The sequence below is a fragment of the Rhinolophus hipposideros genome, assembly GCF_964194185.1.
Source record: "Rhinolophus hipposideros genome assembly, chromosome: 17".
Taxonomy (NCBI): Eukaryota; Metazoa; Chordata; class Mammalia; order Chiroptera; family Rhinolophidae; genus Rhinolophus; species Rhinolophus hipposideros.
Window position 1 is genome coordinate 11,253,258 of NC_138063.1, and position 23,372 is coordinate 11,276,629.

Consider the following 23,372-nt stretch of genomic DNA (forward strand, 5'->3'; position numbering starts at 1 on the left):
TTATGGAGATGACAAATAAATTTGAGAAGGAGTCCATCTACAAAAAGAACTACTTGTAAAGTACATCCTATTGTTCATATAATCCCAGCACTGTAAAGAATGTACCGTGAATTCTGACCTCAAGGTCTAGTTCTGGGTCATGAATGAACTAGTTACTACCCTTAATCAATATGCCTGCACTGATTTTGGCTTGTCTGAGTTTTGTTTTCAGGATTTATAGATTCTTTGTGTGAACCATTCGATTTGCCTTTGCTATCTGCCATGTTGGGATAGTCTGCTTTTCTGATTCAGAAAATTCATTGCTAATTTTTATCTTTGCTTGGTTCTTGTTCAGAATACAGTTTCAGACAGAGTCTTAATTGATTTCTGCAGATGCTCCTGTTTCCCTCCAACATGTAAATTATAGACTAGCTGCTTTACCTGTTAACAAAGAAATGGCTGAATAATTTTACAGCTCTCTTGCCTAACCTGATCACGCTCTCTTCATTCTGTCTGGTGGGGATGGTGTTTTCAGAGGGACTGGCATTTGTGGTAAACTGTGGCAATGCAAAAGGTATTTAAAACTCATTTGGAGGGAAGAGTCTCTTTCAGCTCAGAATATGAGCTAAAATGGATCTCCTATTCTGTGTTTCTCTCACGCTTCCTGTATCACACCATTAGACATCCTCCCAGGGACCAGAAGCTCCAGGTGGTTCTGTTTAATCACTTCATGCCCAGCATCTTGGGTACTACACTTGCAGGATGTGGGGCATGATAACCCCCTGTGGTTAGGATAACAGCTGTTTCTAGTTTTTAACACATGCAACACAAGTGAAATTGTCACAAAATTATCCTCAGGCCTAGTAACAGAATGTAATAGGGGTTAATCTGCCCATATTCAAATAACTTATTTTTTAGAGCCTAATTTGGACTCACGTTCATGCTTTTTCTTTGCTAAGTTTATTTATTTTTACATCACACCTTACCCTTAAAGAGGATGTGTCAGAGCTGCTAAACGCTGAAGATGAGAATTTGCCTGGCTGTCAGTGTAAAAGGCATAAAGCACGTCCTCTTGGCTCTCAGATGCTCATCACTCTTCTCACATATTTCTGCCAAATTGTTTGTATTGGAAAAGAGGTTCATAACATCACTCTATGGATGTGGTGGGTCCCAGTGCAAGTGGGTTAATAATCTAAACTTTGTATGTTTGAGAGAGAAAGAGAGAGAGAGAGAGAGAGAGAGAGAGAGAGAGAAACTCTACACCAGTTCTCAAAGTGTGGTCCCAGCATCAGTATCACCCAGAAACTTGTTAGAAATGCAAATGGCCCCAGATCAACTGAATTAGAAACTCTGTGGAGAAGGCCCAACAAGCTATTGTTTAACAAGTGTTCCAGGTGATTCTGACACACATTATGACAATCACTGTTATAACCAAGACACGCAGAAAACTATTTCGTTCACAATTTGTCCTCAGTTGTAAGGACAATTGTGTAAAAATATCTTTTAGAATAGGATGCCAAGAAAGAGATCCCTTTCATCATGTACCCATTGTGCACTTACTAAGCACCTACCATATGCAGAGGACTATGTTAGCTACTGTGGGGAAAGGAAAGATGAATAAAATATGGTCCCAGCCTTTTGGGAACTCATCCAGTGCTGATGAGCTGTACATGTTTGGTATATATTTATACATAGTTTGTACATACTCTTTGATTTACCCATAGAACAGAAATGAAAGTAGCACAGTGGCCTGCCTCCTTGGTGGCTATTTGTAAAAACTTCTCACAAAGTGAAAAATATGGGCAAAATTCACCACTATATCGGTAATGTTCTCAAACCATCTTTTGGTCTTTTCAGAGATGGGAGAATAAAGAATGTTCCTGAAAAGCTTCACAGTTTGAACCATAGCGTTTGTCTGCTCAGTGACTGAAAGAGAATGCACAGCCTCATCCTTCTCTGCTGTTGGCTTTGCCTTAGGAATGAGCCCCAGTCCCGAGAACCTGAGGCTGGGTTAGGATCACCAAGCCATCGTTTAGCTGCTCAGCAATTAAACAAATGAGCAACAGACCTTCCCTTCTATGTCACTTTTATTAAAAGAAGTGCTAAGGTACTGAGATTCAGTACATCATATTTATTACCAAAATTATTAACAAATATACAAAACTTATACATGTCATTTTCTTACATCCATTTCTTCGCTATAATACTGATTTTTGTTCAAGTAGGTTATCTACAGTATGTAAACATCCCTTGGATTGACCTCACACAGATTAGGAAAGCCCTCTAACCCATGCTTTTATCAGATACTTCTTTTTATTTGGCTTTCATTTGTAGCATCTAATCTTCACATTTGGCACATGGAAGAGACATCTACAGTGCAAAAGAGGCAGCTTTTCTGGTTTTGTTCTGAACGATTTTGCTGGGGCACAGTGAAAGAGCTGAGAGAACAAGCGCACTCTGACTCGATGGAGTTGGATTTGTAATGCCAACAACTCTTGGTTCAGCCATTAAACTGGAGCGCACAGTCAGTGCCTCTTCCTTCTCCCACCCCACCCACCCCACGCAAGGCCAATGTGCCTTAACCTTGTCTCGAAAGGGTTAAAAGAAATTCCATCCATCCCGGGACAGCAATTCACCGTGTAACATTTTTTTCCAGTGTTCTTCTAGTGTGGGTTGGTTTGTGTGGTTTGACGAGTCAGCAAAACTCTTAATTGGAGAATAACATAAAATAAAAAAAGGATGTGAGAGTAGAACTTCCTGTCTGCTTTCACTAGCCACCTTTGTATTTAAGATCAGAGCCTCTTTGTGGTGGAAAAGTGACAGAGGCCTGGGTGCAAGGCCAAGCAAAGGGAAGCTTCCCATACTTAACCTTGGATTCCCAGCCTTTGAACACAGGGTCACAAAAATTAAAAAGAAAAAAAAAGTAAAAGAGATGACTGAAGATTCTGCCCCCTTCTTGTGTTTCCTTTTTATTTACTTAATCGAACCAAGTAGTAAAGCTGATCCAGAGAGAGAGCTCTCTTTCTTTGCCTGCTCACCCCTTTCTCACTCTCCAGCCCAGTACTGCTCGGATGGTTGGCGGCCCCGCATCCGCGAAGCTTCCGCCTGGAACGTCTGGGTTTGGACGCGCGCCTGCCTCCCGGCTTCCGTCACCACAGGGGCGCTGGCCCCTCCGCCGCCCCGTAGAGCTCGGCCAGCTTCCGGAAGCGGGGCCCCCAGTCCGTCAGGAAGTCGAAGCTCTGCTCCGACTCCGACGTGGCCGACTGCAGGGAGCTCAGCGAGCCGGCTACCGAGCCGTCCCCCTCGAACATGTAGGTCTGGAGGGAGTCGAAGGGCGGGGCCCACAGGTCCATGTCGGCCTCGTAGAGCTTGGCCAGCACGTAGCTGTGCACCGTGCTGCTCACGGCGCACGTCTGAGGCACGTGGCGGGAGAGGCTCTCGATTTCCGGCAGCATGTCCTGCCGCGACTTGGGGGCGCCCGCCACCTGCGCCTCCCGCGGGTTCCACATGGCCGCGATGTCAAAGGCCTCGGTGTCCTCCTCGCCGCCGCCCTCGTCGTCGTAGCGGACGATGTTCTCGTGGATGTTCTCCTCGTCGTCGATGATGTACGGCTGCTTCCGGTGCCGCCGCAGGGACAAAATGAGCAGCACCAGCACTGCCGGAAAAAGAGGACGGGAAGTTTACCGCGGAGATCCGGGACGTGTGCGTGACTTGACATGTTCTCACTAAGCACAGGCACGGCCAGCCGTCCCGAGTGGTGAGCTCAGAGACAGCATTGGGGTGCTTTCCACCCCAGCGTCTGCCTGCCGCTCGCCCGTGCTGCCATCTTGGAGGGAGACTTGGTGGGCACAGGAAGCCCTCCATTGTCTGCCAGTGGGTTCCCTGAGAAGAAGCTGCATCGAAAGTCTCTGTGCATCGACTTGACGCTTGGAAATCGAGTGTGGGTGCCCACACCCAACCACCAATGTCAAATCCCATTAACAAAGCCCTGTGGCCTGCAATGAAGTCTGTGCTGAGGGGAAGATCGTGTCTTCTGACTATTGAAGGAGGAGTGTACATGCTTATTATACTGTGGAAACCTTATTATGTAAGAGGTGTCCTGCTGTGGGGACAGAGCCCCAGAAAGCAGTGTCCAGGCTCGGCCTCACGTGGAAAGGTGCTGGCTCGGGTGGTAAATGGCCATCAACTGTAATCAGATGGCCATCAGCTGTGGCTAGTTGGCCGTCAGCTGTAACCCGTGAGCCATTGGCCACTAATATAACTGCCGTGGCTACGCTAGCAGGGAATGGGGGCTAGCAAGAGCGGATTGCAGAGAGGCGGACGCCGCAGGTGAGAATATAGTGATATGACCCCCCCCCACCTATGGCTCCGTGGGTGTTCCTTTTTGGCCTCACCATGTCCTGTGTTCTTATGTGGGGAGCAGCACTAGAGACCCCGCCGGACGCCCCCCTCGACACCTGCTTTCTTACATTAGCAGCCTGATAGTATTCTACTCTGTAAATATACATTAATGCACATGCATACGAACTCGTACGTTAAGTATCAGCCAAAGTCTTAGCCTTTCGATACGTCCTCCAGAGGTAAGAGAGCGTAGGTGACCACTGTTGTCGAATAAACTTAATTCATCAGAACAGCCTTTCTTTAGTTAGAGAGAGGGTTGTGACTACCTGCATCCAATGATGTTCATGGGAAGGAGGGAATGAGCAGTGACATTTTATGTAATTCATTGCTATCAAAGAAACGCCACATTGTTAGGTGCGCCCTTGCAGGTTTGGATAAAATTTTATCTCAACAAATGTATTTTCTTTTTTCTAGAATGTGTTCACTGAGGCTTAAAGGAGAGGTAGAGATAATCCCATTGAACTATTTATCTGTGCCTGAAAATGTTTTCCAGGAAGTGTGTTGGTGTGTTAACTGTAGAGTTGCTATCGATTATTTTTCTGGTGTGCGTTGTTTCAGCTGGTGAACAGCGATAACTTGACAACGCTGTAGAATGAGACCCGAGTTTATCCATGGGGCGGGGGGGAGAGAGTATAGTCATATGCCCAGTAAGATAATGGACGGACTTAACAAACTCACCGTAATGACTTTTAAAATTTGAATGTAGAGTGTGCTTTTTTTACATTGCAATTAATGATGGTGATACCTAATATTTTCCCAAATAGCCTTGGTGACAAAAGGCACACACAGGAAACAATGATATACTCTTGTATATTTCCTCTATGTTTAAAAATATGGCTCATGGATTGCAGGACTGGGATTTCAGCAATGGACTGACAGGCTTCTAAGGAAGTGGAGGCTTGAGCTAGGTGTCAGAGGCTGGGGTGTGATTGGATGGATGCAGGTTGGCGAAAAGGGATTGTAAGTGAACATGCTATGTTGTGGGGTTCAGTAACCAGTTGCTACACTCAGATACTTTTTAGGCACTGTGCTAATCCATGGGGAAACATGGAATATGATTTCTGTTCTTAGAAGCTTGCAGTCTAAGAGTTTAGAGACACTGATGATCAGTACAAGTCAGGCAGTGATAGGACTGTCCATCGTAGGGTTACAAGTGTTTTGAAGAGAATGCAGGGGCAGGGCTAGTTAATCTTCCTAGGGGCTCGGGAAACCTTCACACAGGTGACACGGGAGTGGTATTTTAGAAAATGCCAGGAAGCAAAATTGGAAAAGTCTTTGGGTATCTGCTGGGAGGAATTCTGATGGTGATGAATTAGGCAGTTCGCGGTCCATCTCTTGAACAATAAAGATTGCTACATATCTTATTTTTTTAGGTAATTGATTTAAATAACAAGTATTGCAAAATCAGATTTGGGGAAGAAACGGTTGTAGTCTTGTTTTTGACTATTTAGCTCAAAGGCTTCCCTCACAGAAAAGAATCAGTTCTAGGGCTGTTTATTCTTTAGGTACTATAGGCACAGCGTATAGGGCCTGTGAGGTTTTCTAGGAACTAGATACATACTTGACATGAAAAAAATATTCTGCAAAATCAAAATTAATGTTTATTTAGTTGTCCACAAAATGTATTTTGATAAATCACCTGCAATTTAATCTTACTTAGTTTTATGAATCATCTTTAATGTGGGATGTGCATTCTTAGAAGTAAAAGTTCCTTAAACTATGAGGATTTTATGACCACTCTGTTCTGTTTAGCTTCTGAAAACTACTCTGTGTGATTCAAAAGACAAGACATAATGGGTTTTGGAGGCAGGAGATAAATTGTCCCTTGCACACCGCTTCTACCTTGAGAGCCTCTCTGTGCCAGTCTCTTTAAATCAGTCTTTCTTTAATGATGGCACCTCTACTTTTGTGGCTGGGGGAACATTTTCCAAAAATAGAACTAAGGACATCCTGGAAATTTCTGCTCAGAGCAAGTTTCATCAAAGGTCTCCTGCAGGTTACCCTGTTGTGTACTCAAGGACTCCCAATGCCACCTTATGGACACTCGGGGAATTGCAGGAAGGTTTTATTTGTCAGTACTGCCAAGGGCCAGGAACAGCGATTCTCTGGGATCCAAGGACTCAGAAAGGTTGCTTATTTACATTCTCTCCCTGTAGCACAGAACTAAAACAAAATTAAACCACATATTGTATTTAAAATTTTCCTTTTTGAGAAGCATATTCTACAGACCCACCTACAATTCAATCAAGTGCTAACACTTTGCAGTCAGGACCTTCTCTCTTTGGTCTGACTAAGTCTCTTGGTGTCGAGGGAAACCTGGAATCAGGGGGTATGTGACTATCTGCATGACTTCTAAGTTAAATCCCTTGTGCTTTACTCTCTTCTCTCATAGAATGCTAGGATATCTTTCATATTAAATAATTACTCTCCACTAAGTCTGCTTTTCTCTAAGCAAAATGTGTGTGCTGTGCATGAATTCAATCAGAAGAATTGGGGTATATGTGCAAATATTTTCTTGGTTTCAAGAGATGGTGTAGGTGTTTGATTGCTTGTTTTTGAGTGTAGAGTTCAAAAAGAATGGCACGATTGGCCTTATGTACAAGGGAGCGGGATGACTTGAGATGAGGGAGAGAGGATCCCATACTCCACTAGTGCACTCCCACTGGCCTGTCAACAGATTTTTAAATTTCAGCACCAGAGAGAAAGGCCACCTGCTCTTCGTTAGATGGCCAAGGTGCTAAGGAAGAGAGCTGACGCTCCAATCAGCTTATTTTCCAGATAACCATGTAGTTTCACTTCGTCACTTCTTTAAGATCTCTGCATAAAAGTCTTATCAGTGAGGGCTTTCTTGACTACCCTGTTTAAAATGGCACCTGCCCGTCTCCTGTCTCCTCAGGAGACACTGTCCCTCTCCCTTCTCTGTAACACCACCTCCAGAATCTGGGATGAGCATGTCAGAGACGGGCCGTGATGCTCAGGTCCAGGGATGCCGTGCAGGGCCTGCCTGCATTCAGTCCTGGCTCTGTGACATTTGGCCGTGAGCCTGTCACTGCCTCTTTGTGATTTAGCTGGTATTTATCTGAAATGAAGGGGTTAGACGAGGTGACGATCATCATATCCTGACAATGGCCCAAATTGTCATTTTGGTTCTGTGATGTCAAAGTGAACTGCTTTGTTCTGAAGTCAGCACTGTGAAGGCTGGGCCATGTCTGTTTTGTTAATCCCAGCACCTAGAATGGTGCCCTGGCTCATATTAGACGCTTGATAAATAAATCCCTGGCCCCTAGGAGAGGACTGTCTCCAATCTCTGCTTTTTTCTCAGCCTTATTCTACCACCTTTTTAATCAGCACAATGTGGAAAACCAGTGCTGAACAGCTGTGTTAGGGTAATAAGGGACTGGTAGCGAAGTCAGACCCCCCCGGAAAGGAAGGGAGCCGCTCACTCACCCAGGAGGACAAAAGTGCAGGCCAGGATGGCGATCAGGGCACCCCTGCTCAGACTGACCGGGAGCATGTAGGCCTCGGGGCTGCAGGACAGGACGTGGCCACTGTCGTCGCAGCTGCACACCTGGATCGTCAGTGTGCCCGTGCTGCTCAGCACCGGCTGCCCATTGTCCGATATCAGGATGGGCAGGTAGAAGACACTCTGCTCCTGCTGCCGGAAGCCAGACCTCCTTGTTAGGACCCGGGCCGTGTTATCTGAAGAAGACAGGGATTCCAGGATTGAAACAGGGAAGAGGACACATGAGAGGGAAGGAGAAAATGGAAGAACCAGCAAGTGAATTAGTCTCCTGGATTGAGGAGAGCAAGGGGCTGGGCCGAGCTGTGGGAAGGAGAGCGGAGGAGAGTCGAACGTTCCGCAGCCGTCAGCCACAGCCACAGCCACAGTCAGGTTTGCCTGGATCAGCATTTGGATGCAGAAGCCAAGATTTTTGCTTGCTTCTAGGCAAAAACCCTGAGGCCTAGGAGAGAAACCCTTTTTGAGATTATTTCTTACCCTTTGTGACATAAAATGCCCAGGGCGAACTGTCAGACTTCAGATCTAACTGAAATGTCCCTGGGAAAGCTTGACAGAAATGAACAATCACCAGGGACTTGTGGTCCCTGTTTGTTCCAGCTCAGCAGCTTTGCAAGGCTTGGTGCTGCTTTGTGCCTCCAGGAAAAGAAAGCTGAGGAGCGTGCCGGGCTGTGGCACATTCCTTATTTTTGCCACTTTGGCTGGAATTCACGTCTTGTGCTCTTTTATGCATCTGAAATGCAGTCACCAGTTCCTCCTGTGACTTTCTGAAGAACCTGCTCATTTAGCAGAAGCTTATTTGAAATCCCCTGATCATGTGACATACCCTGTTATTTCCCCTCGTTGGTGGTCTAAGTTGAAGCAGTTTATATGAATTTTGGGAAAATTCATTCCTGATCAGCAGTACCTACGAGTTTTTCTTTTTCTTCCAATTTTAAAGGGGATTAGGGAAATTATTTGATATGTTTCCACAAAGGTGGTGTGTGGTGTGTATGTGTGCTTATACTATATTTGCCTAATGTAATGTTTTGGGATCTTTTAATTTTTTAATCTTATGTTCTCAAGTTTCCTTGAGTGGGTTTGAATGATAAATCATGTACATTGTTTTGCAAAGCTCAGATCATTCTCAGCAGAGGAAAACTTTGAGATCTGTGGTAGGACATACAAGCAGTGACTGGCAAAGCTAATATCAACATGGATGTGTGTCACAGGTCACAAGGAAGAGTCTAGAACTTAACAAAAACCTCTGAGAGCCTAACCAGAGTAAACATTATTAATATCAACATCAGTATTTCTGATTCTCCTTCTCTGCTTGGACATAAGAAAGGATTATATTTTTCTATTTGTTTGAATGTGGGTGTGTCTGTATGATTTGCTTTAGATGATGAAAAGTGAGCAAAAGTCATTCATGTCACTTCCAGGCAGAAACATTTAATAGCTGGTATGTGCTTCTGCGTGCTCTTGCCTTGGTGTGGTGTTATGAAAGAATGTTTGAGATGGAGATCCAGGCAGCCTGGGATATTAAGCTACACATGGACATTCAGACCCCAGGTTGGCTTTATGTGCGAAGGAAATTAATTTTGGTTACGTTAAGCCACTGAGATTTTGGTGTCATTTGCTCCTGCAGCATAACCTAGCCTGTTCTGATTAATATATTACCTCTTAATTGGGGTTTCTACCGTCTCTCCCTGCTTTTTCGTGTTAGCAGTTGTTCATTGAATACTTATGTGCCAGGTAATTCGACTTTACATGTGGTATCTCATTTAACCTTCACAACAATTTGGAGAGAGTGATGACCTCATCCTTTTACAGTAAGAGTTAAGGCCAAGAGAGATGATATAATTTGTTCCAAGTCACTAATTTAGTAGCAGAGCTGGGATTTGAACTCTGGTCTCTGCAAATTTACACTCCTTCCATTGTGCTCTGTAGCTGCTGATTTAGTTTAGGGACATTAACTGTGGAAAATTATTCAGCTAATTGAAATGTCTTCCTGCTTTGGTACAGGCCTTTTCTCTTATTTCCTTCTCAGTGGAGAAAGATAACAATTAGTTGGCAACTTGAGGATTATATTCATATTTCCATCTACCGTACAACCTACACACTTTTCTGTTTTCCAGATTTAAAAGCTAAGTACTGTTAACTCTACTTCACAGTTTTAATTTGGTCTTTTCAGAAACCAAGTTTTTCCGAAACAGAAATCTTTTTTATTTTTCAATTTAATTGAGGCTAGATCATAAGACTGTTAGAAAGCTTGACCAGAACTGAATTCTATAAGCGTATTACATGATGCCTACTACACATCATATGTTTCTTGATCTCAGAATTACTTAACATTAAAGAAAAATATGAGTATCACATTTCTGAGTCAGTCTTGGAAGGGGTCTGGCATATAGTAACCCCTTGTAGAATTTTTGTTGAATATGATAACTCGGGCTTTAGCAACCCATTTAGGAAAAGTATTTGTTTCTAACGTGACACAAAGGTGTTTGTGTGTGTGTGTGTGTGTGTGTGTGTGTGTGTCTAAAACAGGACCCAACACCCAACTTTAGTCCCAATCTTAATGTTTACTCACTCTCTGATTTTGGGCCATTTGCTTTTCCCCCCTTATCTGCCAAATGAGATAATGAGAATCAGAGGGGTTAATAACTTCCTTAAAGCCTTATAGTACTATAATAAACATCACATAGAGCAAAGCATTTGAAACTGAAGTGCCATGTACACATACAATACTTTTCATAATGCTTTGGGGATTAAAAAAAAGGAAGGAACGCTTTATTTGAAGTAGTGCTCTGTTGTGTTCATAAAAGGGTATCATGTTGTGGTCAGGGGAGTTGGGGGCTTGACAGCAGATCTGCCAGACCAGATATTAGTCGTTTTTTAAATGAGCCTCAAGTAAAGGATACTCAATGGGATAAATTGTGAAAAAATTAAGAGTTTAGTTTTTTATTGAAGATGTGCTGATTCCCATTTTGGAAAACCTTCCGAGAGATGAATAATTTCTTTTTATAGTGATCATGTTCCAGTGGCCCATCTTTTTAAGGTACTGGCTCCAGGAATTGGTACCCAAAATCATCTTTAAGAAATTACAGCATTTTGCTGCATATTCTTTCTGTATTGATTCTGACAAATACCAGTGTGAAGGAATAGAGTGACACAGCAGAAAATTTGAAAACAGCGTAATGTGTTATTTCTTTCCCCAGGTTTTCTATTGTAAAACCAATCCTGAGGGGTGCTGAAACCACTTTTTGCAGGAAGTTTCCATGTAAAGCAGATAAATGAACAGTTCACAGTTTGACCCAATGAAAAAATCTGAATATTTAATTGTAGTAGTTCTATTATAATTTGTACCACCCTCCTTTCTGGAATTATCATAGTGATTTTATGATAACATGCAGAAAGTTAAAGGGATGACTTGGAAGAATGCTTTCCTTTGAGGAGAACACAGGTTTGATATTCTCAACTTTTAATAGCAGAATGTCACGTGGGGTGGAATTAATACTTTAAGTCTCAAAAAGTTGATGTTTGAGACTAAGGCCGGGCATGCCTAATCATGACTTTTTGTTATCCTATGTTTAGATTGTTGTAAATGCCAATTACTGTTTTAGAACTGGAATAAAAGTGAGCCTCCTGCAGCCCAGAGATGTGATGACCTCCCTCAGCGAGGTCAGACAGCTAGTTGGCAGCAGAGTTAGTGACAGGTTCACTTGACGGATTGAAATTATTTTTTCACTTGTTCTGATCTTTCTTTGAGAATTATCTGGCTAGAGGACAACAGTTCCTCTTTTTTCCATCTGTGCGCAATGGAGAATGTACTAGATCTATAAAACCCTTAGCTGATCTGGTGCTTATTGGAGAAGAGTGTCTAGAATTCCATTTTTGCAGAGCTGTGGTGGGGACCACTTTCTGGAATAGGGAAGCCCTGGCTGTGTCTTTCTAAATCCTTCTAAAGTAATAAGGTTGTTTCAGTGCCCAAACTACTCTTTGCGATCCCATATTTGCCCTGTGTTGTCTCTGTTACTTAGCCTGTGCCTCTGATTCGTTCTGGGAGCCTTTCGCTGTTTCCCGCTTTGATCCTTGTTTAGATATGTTCCCTCAGGTCTTTATCTGGTTCAGTTTCTGTGATCCTTCTCAGATTCTTCCCATCGTCACAGAGCATGCTAACATGGCTGCCGTCCGTGGGGATGAAGGAGGCTCTTGTCCTGTGTGCCTCACAGTGTCTGGGGCAGAGTCAGCACTTAGACGTTATGAACGGACTGAGTGAAAGTTTCAGAGTCAGCAGAAGACATTCTTAGTCTTTGATGTTCTGAAACAAAACTCAGCACTAATGTCTTACCTGCTGATAAAGAGCAGGTGGCCTTTGACAGGGTGGCGTGGTGTAACCCCAAGTAGCCAGCCCGTGCTGTGGAAAAGCATCGCTAGCCAACTATCCTCCTGATTACCTTGGTTGTCCCTTACAGTGAAGTTGGGGTTGTTCGCCGCCTCGGGAGCCAAGCTGTAGTAGACATGCTGACCGTGGTGTGGGTCGTCCTGGTCCACTGCGCTCACTGTCTGGATGAGCTGAGGGAGGGACAGCAAATCAGGTGAGTTGAGCCAAAAGAAGCAGCTTCAGGGCCCAAACCCTGACATCCAATAGCAGGTTATTTTATCTGATGAGAAGGATATCCTGAAACGTAAGCTTCACGCCATCACACCAGTCAGGGTTTAGCTTTGGTTTCTTGTTGGGCCTGAGTACATTCCCAGGCACGGGGTGACTGGTACCTAAATACCTCAGATGTTAGACCTCGACGTAACTTTCTCGCACCAAGGCCGGCCATGTTCCGGCAGTCTAAATAGAAGACTTGGAGTAAATGAACTGGGGGATGCTAAAGGGTCCTGCTTGTCTCCCAGTCTGTCATCCTTCCATTGCATCTCATTAACCCCGCTTTGGGGTTACTAGTTTACGGTCAAATTGTTACCTTGGAGAGGTCCTACGTAAGAATGACCAGTACCTAGAAGGGAAATAAACAGACACATACACATTGGCTGTGTCGGGTTAATGGAAAATAGATGTGAGGAAATGGGTCACGCGGAAGTCACTATTTGTTGGCAGGAAGCGGGAGCTGGACAAGAAGACCCCCAGGATGGGATGTATAGAGCAGATTAGAGTCAGAAGCAAAGCTTGGGGCCGAGGAGAGGGAGAAGTGACGTGGCGTCCTCTGGAGCTCTTTGGCCCAAACTGCCCTTTCACGGAGCTTTTCCAAGTAGTAAGTTGCCTCGTGGTTACGAAGCCCATGATGAAAACGCTACCAAAAAAGCAGTGTGAAATACACAGTTGAACCATCTGCAGGCTGACTGGGGAGGGCCGGGGATAATGTAGGACAAGCGTTGAGTGGGTAGTCTGCTTCCTGTGGGTTTGCTTTCCCATCTACCAATTGCTCAGCCTCCTCCCACCCCGTGTGGGCCTCGCCCTGTAGACACAGCATTCCCGCTGTTTAAAAGCAGCTGTGTTTCTGCCAGGGTAGAAACTGGGACATCAGAGGTCAGCTGGGGCGTCCAGGTGGGCTTGCTTAGTCCTTATTTCTTCATCTGTAAGTCGAGGGAGGTAATACGACCCTCGCAGTATCCTGGAGATGAAATGACCCAGTGGGAAGCTCCAGCAGGGGGCCTTCTGGTCGACCCTCTGCTGCTCAGCTTCCCCTTCAGTGAAGGACTGGATGCCCCAGCCTTCACCTATCTGTCTCTTCAGGAGTTGCCTCAGTGGCCGAGAGCCACCCAGCTATAGTCACCACAGCCTTCCAGGGAAACCCACATCCAGTGACTGATGCAATGGTACCCAGGCGTGGCCATCCCATCTCAGCTCGGGAAAAGTCTAGTTCTAGCGCAGTGAGAAGTCCCCCAAGGCTGTCCGTGGGTCTGCACTGCAGCGGGACTTCTCCTTTTGCCCAGCACTGCAAAAGTCCTTCCGTTCCACAGGCATTGGCCCCAAGGGCACCCCTAATGAGCACCTTAGACTACAGCTCCATCTCAGAACATACCTCCTGGAGAACCCAACTGGCCTCTGTTGAGTCAAAAAGTTGGGGGAATGCTGCCGGAATCAAGGAGAGGGGTCTGGAAGTCACGGAGGGTGACGTTCCGCACAGTCTAGCATGGCGTCAGTGCTGCTCATACCTGAGGGTCACCCTACTGCCCCATCCTTGCCAAGACAAATCCTGTACCTTCCATTTTGCCTGTGGTGCCAAAGGTATAAGGACATCCTTCTTGAAGCACGTTATACAAGTAAACAGGTGATTACGTACAACTTGGCAAACACAGTTGGAAGATCATTTCAGAGCATCCGACCTCTGAAATCGTGTATGTATTGATGAGGTGGGGCCTGAGGCCGGCCTGAGGAGTAGGACTGAGGGGTGCAGGGCTTTACAGACCAGTGAGCAAAGACACTGCCTGGCTGAATGAGGCGGGGGAATCGCGGCCTGCTCGCCTGTCAGGTCAGATTTCATCCTCAGCCTCACTTGCCACGCCGTTGTCTGTTTAGCAGTTTTCGTTCTACCCTCAGCCTTCGCCAAGTATGTCATCTGATTTCTTTATAGGCTTCCTTCATGGCTGCTCACGAGTGTCCAACAAGTCTAACCCACGGAAGCCTGATTGTTTAAAAAACAGATGTTCCTACTGAGCTGCGTGCTTCTGAAAATCTTCAAAACATGTCCCAGAGCCAAAAATCAAAGGATAGAATTTTTAATATCTTGGGCTAATGATGACACATATGACGGACTTGTGGCTCATGACTTCAATTTTAAGTCGCAGATAAACTGTGCTTCAAAGGACTGTATAATAGACCATTAAAACATGTATTTAGAGAGACAGAAATGGGAGATGTATTTATGTGCTCCAGAAACAAGAAAAGCGGTTAAAGTGCCATTGAGCCATCAGAATGCAAGTTCTCTTATTCTGAAGCCCTTTAAGAAAGGAAATGTTTAATTTTGGGGGAGAGAAGGAGTTTGGTTAATGTGCTACCTATCACTGTCTTTATATTATAGATAAAAATTAGCCTCTTTCATATTGTCATAGAAAATATTATGTATTTGTTATAACACAATCTTACATAATACAAAACAAATTTTATGTATTACATATAATATAAATTGTCATAATGTAAAACAAAAATTATTAAAATAAAGGCCCAACACCTTTACTCAAAACTCAGCTACCTTGGTATAGTAACTATTGCTATTTTTGCAATCTGTCTGCCAGTCTGTGTCATGCACAGACATAATTTTACATAACTGCAAGCGTGTACATGTAGTTTTATATTTTATACCTCCTTTCTTTACTTACAATAACACGGATCATTTCTTATGCAATAAAGTCTTCATTGTAACTTTTATTAGCTGTGCAATATTCCAGGTCTTACTGGACTAGAAATTCAATAGATGTGGAAGTAGAATTATTCTAGACTTGTTGAAAAGATTTTTTAGGGGTGTAAAATTCTTGGTACCGAGTGTCAAGAATCAGTAGATGCGATAATTTAGATCAAAATCACTACAGGACACATTTTTTTTCCTCCTGGGGGTTGGGAATCACTTTTTGACCTGACCTATTATAACGGTAAAGATGTGTTGAGTCAATCTTGGGTGAGTTCAGGAAGCTAATACAGGTTGAGATTGTACAGACTCAGTCTGGAGGTGATGTTGCCAGTGAGTGAAAGTGAAAGCAAAAGCTGCATTGCAGGTGGGAGGCCTGAATTGCCAAAGCACGAGTCTTTGCCATGTAGATACGCATGTCACAAACTCGTACCTTTCACATTAAAAACTGTTCTGATTCATTTGCACTGCTTCTCTCCCCCGCAACCAGCATCCATAGGACCACAGAATGTACTCCGGGGGAATAATTTAGGGCTGTTAGGGAATCTGTTGGGTTATAGGTAGAGGAGGAAAGCGTCTTACAAAAGCAGGAGCCAAAGCGGGGAGTAACCTATAACCAGGTATGGAAGGGTGGGTGCAGGGTGGGTGACTGCCCGAAATGTGCATTAATATATGGCCACTCCAAGTGGGGTTCCGGATGTTTCTCAGTTACAGCACTTAGAGTTTCATCAACTAAATATTCATTTGGGTTTAAAAACAGACTTTACAAAATATGCAAATATATTCCTGAAGATTATGGAACTAAAGTTATTTCAAATAAGTAGAAATTTGTTCTTTCAGATTCCTTTCCTCTCCAAACTTCCCTGACATGAGCAGCACTAAGAAAATGGGTATTTCGATTGAGGGAGGAGAGGGGACAGGTAATTCTAGGTAATGAAGCGTCCTGAGAATCAGGCAGGAAGTCCCTTAACAAGGTACCTGTTGCCAGAAGGTAAGAAAGGGAAGTGGGAAGATATGAAAAATACACTGTCCCTACTGTAAATGTTTTCATGGATTAGTGCTGAAATGAGGAAAAGTGAAGATAACTTCTTTCTTCTGATTGCCATCGTCTCTCCAGGGCCCAGAGCACGTTACGACGATTGGTTCTATGCAGTTCCGTCACAAGGTGGGTACATACCTGACTCAAGGCTGGCCGGTGAATCAGACCATCAGCAAAGCATTCTTTAGATCATAAAATGTAATGGAGGCTCCATTTACTTGTCTTAACAGATAAACTGTTGCAACATGATACACAGAAATTGGGGACTCTGGAGTCTCAGTTTCTTTGATGGCAGATTTGATTATCAGTAACAGTCATTTTCCACATGTTTGGGGTTAACCACGGTGCGTGCCTCGTAGGCTGCCTTACCTGTCCTGATTTGGCATTCTCACAGACAAAAGCTTCATAGAATCTGGGGAACTCTGGAGCATTGTCATTCACATCTAAGACTTTGATTGTGACAGAAACACTTCCAACCTGGGAGGGATTGTCTAAAGAGCACAAAGAAAACCAAAGGTGAGGGTTCAGTAGTGCAAGAAAGCCGGTCTTTGCTGGCCCAGTGTTTACCGCGCCAGTCAGGTTTTTAAAGGAGTGAATTAAAGGAGTGAATAAAGTACGTGGAAATCACGACGTGTGTAGGATGCGTACGTTGCCTAGTAACAGTGTAGCAGAACAGGGAAGCCTGGACAGAAGGAGGTGGATGTCTGAGAGTGTGTATGGTAGCAGGAGGATGAGGGGAAGGGCCAGACTCCAGGGGGAGCACGTATCACACTAACTGAATCTTTAAAAAGTGGTTTCCAACCTCTCATTGGCTCATACTTAAGGTTCTAGAATTAAAGGAGATCAGTTCTGTATTCTGGGCATGGAATAGCCTATTTCTAACCGGAGGCAGACTGTGTGTCATTGCTTGGCTTTTTTACTGTGAAATAATCAGTTCTTTGAATTATATTTCAGAAGGTTTCAAGTTATTCAGAGGAATGCATATAATACTGCACATTTATTTCTGCTTAGGGACTAAGGGGATATTACAGGATCAGACACACACCGAATCCATATCTTTGGCTAGGGCAGGAGAAGTTACTCATAATCACCCATCAGGAAATGTCTTTTCGGTCCGTCTTTTGCTTGGCATTGCCACACAAAGACAGTTTCACAGCCCCATTGGTTCCCCTCCTTTCTTTTTCTGTTTTGGTCACCACCCCAAGAAGACAAAGTAGAAATTATAAGACAGAAGTTATTCTTAGTGAATAATTTTATTAAATCTCAAAATGCCTCGTTCTTCTGATTCATTTTTTCTTTCTCAAAAGTATTTATTCTCTGCTGTGTTTCCCCCTTAAATATTTATATTGCTTGGTTACCAAAAATTTTTAAAAATTATAACAGTGGTACTTGTTTATAGAAGGAATAATGAAAATTCCAGAAAACATGAGGATAAGTATGATCCACAGTCCAAGTAGACATATCCATTATGTGATACATGTAATATTACATATGTGTCCAAAAATGTGGAGATACACACAGTAGTAAGCAAAATAAAAAAAAAATGGGATTCTAAACTTAATATTTTCTGGCAGGAATATCTTGTGTCAATTAAATATGCTTTGATAGCCTGGCTATCTAGATGATAGCCTCATTTTACTGTATGGTTGTACTATAATTTATTTAGTCAAACTCCTAGTATTAGACATTTAGGTAATTCCCTATTTTAAAATATTTTAAAATAACTTTTAAAATAACACTGCAGTAGACATTTTGGTATATAAACATTTGTCAATATCTATGATTATTTCCTTAAGATAATTATTAAAAGTGGAATTCTTGAGAAAAAGTATGAATGTTTTAGAGAATCTTAATATAAAAGATTAATTGCCAAATAGCCCTCCTGAGTAGCTGTACATACATCTGCTAATATATTAGGGGCTGCCACGTCACTGAATCTTTACTATCAGTAGGTATTATGAAACATAGAATGCAGTAGTAAATAATCTAATTTTTGTGAAGTTCATAATAAACATGCTAATCTTTATTACTTTTCCATTCCATTTTTGAGTTTTTGTTAATAAATCTATAATTTACTTTAAGATGTCTCAAACTTTTGTGTGCATGTATGTGTGTATGTATGTATGTAATAAGGGTTGCATGTTATAAATGCTTCCTTTCATCCAGTAATAATATTTTATACTATTTGTACATTCCTAAGCTTGTTAAAGATTGAAATCCTCTTAGATTTCTTAGGAACAGTCCATTTTCCTCATGTAGAAGACTAGCTCCTTGGTTTAAGGATGCTATTTTTTTTTTTTTTTACTGCTTTTGCATGTTTGTTTTTTATCTAGCACAGGACTAGGTGTATAGGAAATGCTCAATAAGTATTTGAACTAAATGTATTCACTCACTTGTATGAACTATGATTTCTGTTTCTTCCTGTAAAGAATACAATTCTAGTTTTAACAAGCTCTAGAAACTTCTATTTTCTACAGTGTTGTATTTTGTCACTATACAGAGGCCAATTGCGTTACTTACTCATTTCCATAGCAAGGACAGTGATATTATGCCACGAAAACTCTTCCCGGTCAAGGGGTCTTGCAGTCATTAGGGCACCTGTTGTAATGTCAACATAGAAGAATCTTCCAGGGTCACTGCTTCTGTCAATGGAATATCTGCAGAAAACAGATTAAATGCATTGTTTCATTTGGATAAACATGCTACAGCACATTACATGGGAGAACTGAGAGTATATCAGGAGAAACATCTCTACTAGTTTTAAGTTATGGACACTGGGAAGACTGAGTTTGCTGTTTTCTCATGTCTAACACCATCCCCCCCCAAAAGAAGAAGAAAAGAAAACCTCTAAAAACCAACAACAAACTATTATTGTTTTAATTTGCTGATTAATAAAACGGTGCTAAAAGCCTTAGAGCAGTTTTAAGCTATTTAAAGATCAATTTCAGCTATTTAAAGCTTAAAACTGTCCAAAGCTTTTGGGACACTCTCAATATCAATCCCTACATATCTACATATTTTGTTCAAAATGGTGAAAATTTGTTGAAATTTATTCAAATAAGTTCTGAAATGCTAAATTGGTACTGGAAAATGTATAGTTCAGTGATTCTAGTCCCGTAACCAGTATCAACTATTGAGAAGAAAAGATGTGCATCAGGTCCTTTGTAAATGTGCCAATGACCCACCTTTTGGCAAACACAATAATGTATTTACTAGCTGGAGAGGCCCTATCTGTGGAATGTTTTTAGCAGGATGGACCAGATCTGTTTAAGGGGCTTGTTGTAAATAAGCCTGGAATTTATGAATTAACGGGACAGCTTGCTGGAAAATGTCATGTGAGCCATGTAATTAAGAGAGGATGAGAAGCACGTGTCATAACCAGAACAGCTTCTTCTGTTCAGGCCGTGCACTGAACGGCAACATCCATTGCTTGCTTTCATGGTGCACGCGGACCAACATGCATCCTTCCATAGGATAAGGAGGGTATTTACAAGTGCCTGTGCGTGCGGGTTTCAGACCTCTCCAAGGAGAGCTTGACTTACATTCTGCTGTTGTCTGCATCCTTTGCGTCATTGTTTACCTTGGTATGGGGTGAGATCTAAGATTCTGTTGAATCTGATTTGGCCGTCGACCCTTTTTTTAATCTCACCTGCATTATCTCACCTGGTCCCCATCTTGGGAGATTCAGTAAGTGTGGAGGGAGGCTCAGGCATCTGTGTGTTTAAAACCCCCCATAAGGGATTTTAACACGTAGCCGTGATTGAGAGCTGTCCTTGGGAACCTAATGGAGTCCTTGGGAATGGCCGGTAAATATAATTGCTGTCATTTATTGAATATTAGGCACTTTCTAGCTTTTTAAATTCTTACAACATCTCTAGGAGGTAGGTCTTATCTCAGTTATCAGAAGAGGAAACTAAGATTTAGAGAAGCTAGTAATTTGAAGAGGTAAGATTTGAAAAAATACACACTGATGTATTGGGTTCAAAATTCTATTTAAAGTTGCCAGCAATTACAGTCTATATATTAAAGTTGTTGAAACAGAGAAACTGCCATTTTGATGAGAGTAAGCAGTTTCTTTAGTGCATTGGTTTTCAAACTTCAGGTTAGTGAAATCAATATGGTGGGTTATGACTAGTATTTGACAGAAAATGAATAGAATAGAATATATGCATGCCAGACTATTCCCTGCAGTAAGGGTAAATAAATATTGAGGGTAAACCTTTTGTTTCAAATATATGTAAATATATATGTATATATATGTAAATATATATATGTATATAGTATATGTATACATATGTATTACTTGGTAAAATGTTTTATTTCAGATATGTAAGTTTTCCTTTCCATGATTCAGGATGTCTGTTCAGAGAGTTAGGAATTAAAAGGAAAGGTGGCCACTAAGGGCTAGAGAAGTTGGAATCATTTCAGTTACAACTCTCCAAGAGTTGGGAAATTTAAGGAAGCAAATTAATGTCTCTGTGCTTGTGACCCTATTTAACGAACACTCACTGTAGTCAGGCACTGCTCTTCACCTTATACTGACTCACTTAATCCTCACAATAACCCTGTGAGGAAGGTGCTATTATCACCCCATTTTACAGGTGAGAAAACAGTCATGGGGAGGTTAGTTGCTTGCCCGAGATCTCACAGCTGGCATCAAGTGTAAGCAGTTGGGTTTCAGGCTCCTGCTCCTAACCACCAGGCCATGCTGCCTTACTGCACATGGAATGCATGAGATTGTTTAAGGAAACAAAACCTTATCTCTTCACAAAGATAAATTAAGCCATGATAGCAAACCGTTGACATTTTAATAAAGAACAAACATATGCCTGCAAAGTTCATTGAAAATTAACTGGGGCATTTTTTTCCTAGGTTTAATTAGTAATTTAGTTTTAAAGTTTACTGGCAATTTTAAGACTTGATTTGTCTTGGGGAAAAGATACTGGTTGGCTCATGATTGTCTTTTCTTTCAGCTCTCCACACATGAGTAAAGCCAGCCATTTGGCCTGCAGAGCCCTCACCCTGATGGCAGCTCTCCATGCTGGAGGCATAACGCCGAGGGAAAGGCAGCCTGTGATGAACCAGCTTTGTGCACTCAAACTTACAGTGCCATAGCAAATGTCACAGATGGTATGGGTGATGGAATGATAGAAATAACTAACTGAAAGGGCCCATGACAGTGCAGCCTGGTGACAGGCCGAGAGGCAGCACTGAGAGCCTGCCTCAGAGAAGCCTCCCTCATCAAATGCAGTCCCTTTCCGATTTCCCACTAATCGCATTCATAACTCGGAATGGGACACGGGGCCAATTTTCAGGAGGCAGGAGAACAAATTAAAGGTGTAGCTACAGATGGAAAATGAGGGAATTGGGACACACTAGTAAATTATGTAGGTGGTTTTCCTTTCTCTAACCATAATATTCTCACCTGCTATGGACAGAGGAGGCATACATAAACATACAAAACTCCTCCAGCGAACAGGAGCTGTTCTTTGGGCTCCCTGCTTATTTGCTTGGCTCAGGACATTCTCTGAATTTGGGAGCAATTTAGAGGTAGGGCATTATGGGCAGACATGCTAAATCTGCACACACACATACACACACACACACAAACACACACTCTAGGACGGCACAGGAGGGCAGGCTGTTTTCACACAGCAGAAGCGTATTTCAGCTGCCAAATGGTTCAGTTTCGTGCTTGCCAGAAATTCCTTGAGCATTTATTAAAAATTTAGGAGATCCAAACAGTGTTTTTCCATATATATATGTATACATATGGAAAAACACTGTTTTTTATATATATAAAAACTGAGTCTGGAGACTTGGTTTTGGGATTTACTGGTAAATGATGACCAGTTTACACGTATATGCCTGAACACACCATAAACTTCCTAGAAAGGAGATTATAAAAGTCCTAATAATCTTTTAAAAAGTTAAGTGGCTGTTCATAACATTTTAACTTTAGGTGATATGTTGGTTTTGGGGTGACTTAATATATATTTTCTTTTTAGGAATATAAATCTCATTTATTTGTAATAAAAATGCAGAAGATGAATTAGATAACCAAGTAGCATATAACGTATGCAAATTATTTTAAAAGAAAATAGCTTCTGTAGGAAAAATAAAGTGAGCAATTTGGGGAAAGATAATATAGGAAAGTAATTCCCAAATGGGTTTATTTTGATAGCCAGAGATTTGACTTTTACGTGCTTTTTCCCTCTGAGGGTTCAGGACCCCTGATTTTCTGCTTGGTTCCAGGGACCATTTTTTGTTCCTGGGGGACGATACAGAGTCAGGGACCATATATCTAGAACTATGAATTCTGCTCCTTTGCAACTGAAATGCAGAGAGAGAATTTTCCCAGTTCTGATATGTGGAATTCTGCTCTGTCACTGTGCCTGAACCCTTGTCTGTTACCTCCAGGTCTGTGACTGTTGCTTTGTTCTTGCCAGTTTCAGTCTCAGGACCTACAGTCCTGCGCCCGAATAAGCCCGGCGGACCCTGCTCTGTGCCTTTGGCCTGTTCACTCTTGGATTCCCCCATTGGGATTCATCGGAACAGGCAGGCATTCCATTACACACCTCTCTGATGCTAACTGTGCCCTGTACCGGCCAGCGGGTGGTTTCAGCAGCCCATCATCTGAAGCTCCATTCTCTGTTAGCTAAACAGGATGCCTTCATTGGATCTCAGCCTGCTGGTGTTTCGCTTTCCTTCTAGTTATGTCTTGAGATAACAACTTTAGTCCTGAATATTGCACATTCACTCTAGGTGTATGTGTGTGTGTGTGTGTGTGTGTGTGTGTGTGTGTGTGTGTGTATGTGTGTTCTGACTGCATTCAGTCTCTTTTGCTTGTCATTCAGTAATGTGACTCCTAACAAAACCACGTTTCCAGTGCTTCCCATGTAGGAGTTCAGAGTCAGAATTTGGAAGGAAGATGTGGAAATAGCCACTGAGTGTTCTAATTGACTCTTTAGAAATGAGACCTTATTTTCTCAAGCTTAGGAAACAGATTTCCCCCAGCATAGTTATTCTCAGGAGAGAACCATCTTCGTTAAACCGCAAAAGCCCATTTTCATTACATACAAAATAGCACCAGGTGAGG

General features: G+C 42.5%; 1 protein-coding gene across 1 annotated transcript in view; it reads right to left on the reverse strand.

Annotated features, from left to right (window-relative positions):
• Nucleotides 1-2,085: 2,085 nt before the first annotated feature.
• Nucleotides 2,086-23,372, reverse strand: part of CDH20 (cadherin 20) — a 186,072-nt gene continuing 164,785 nt past the window's right edge. Inside the window, exons 8-12 of the mRNA XM_081078805.1 lie at nucleotides 18,794-18,930; nucleotides 16,643-16,764; nucleotides 12,337-12,454; nucleotides 7,828-8,079; nucleotides 2,086-3,634 (exon numbers count right to left, since the gene is read on the reverse strand). Coding sequence (XP_080934931.1) covers nucleotides 3,129-3,634; nucleotides 7,828-8,079; nucleotides 12,337-12,454; nucleotides 16,643-16,764; nucleotides 18,794-18,930 — 1,135 coding nt within the window. The 3' untranslated portion in view covers nucleotides 2,086-3,128. The remainder of the gene's footprint in view (nucleotides 3,635-7,827; nucleotides 8,080-12,336; nucleotides 12,455-16,642; nucleotides 16,765-18,793; nucleotides 18,931-23,372) is intronic.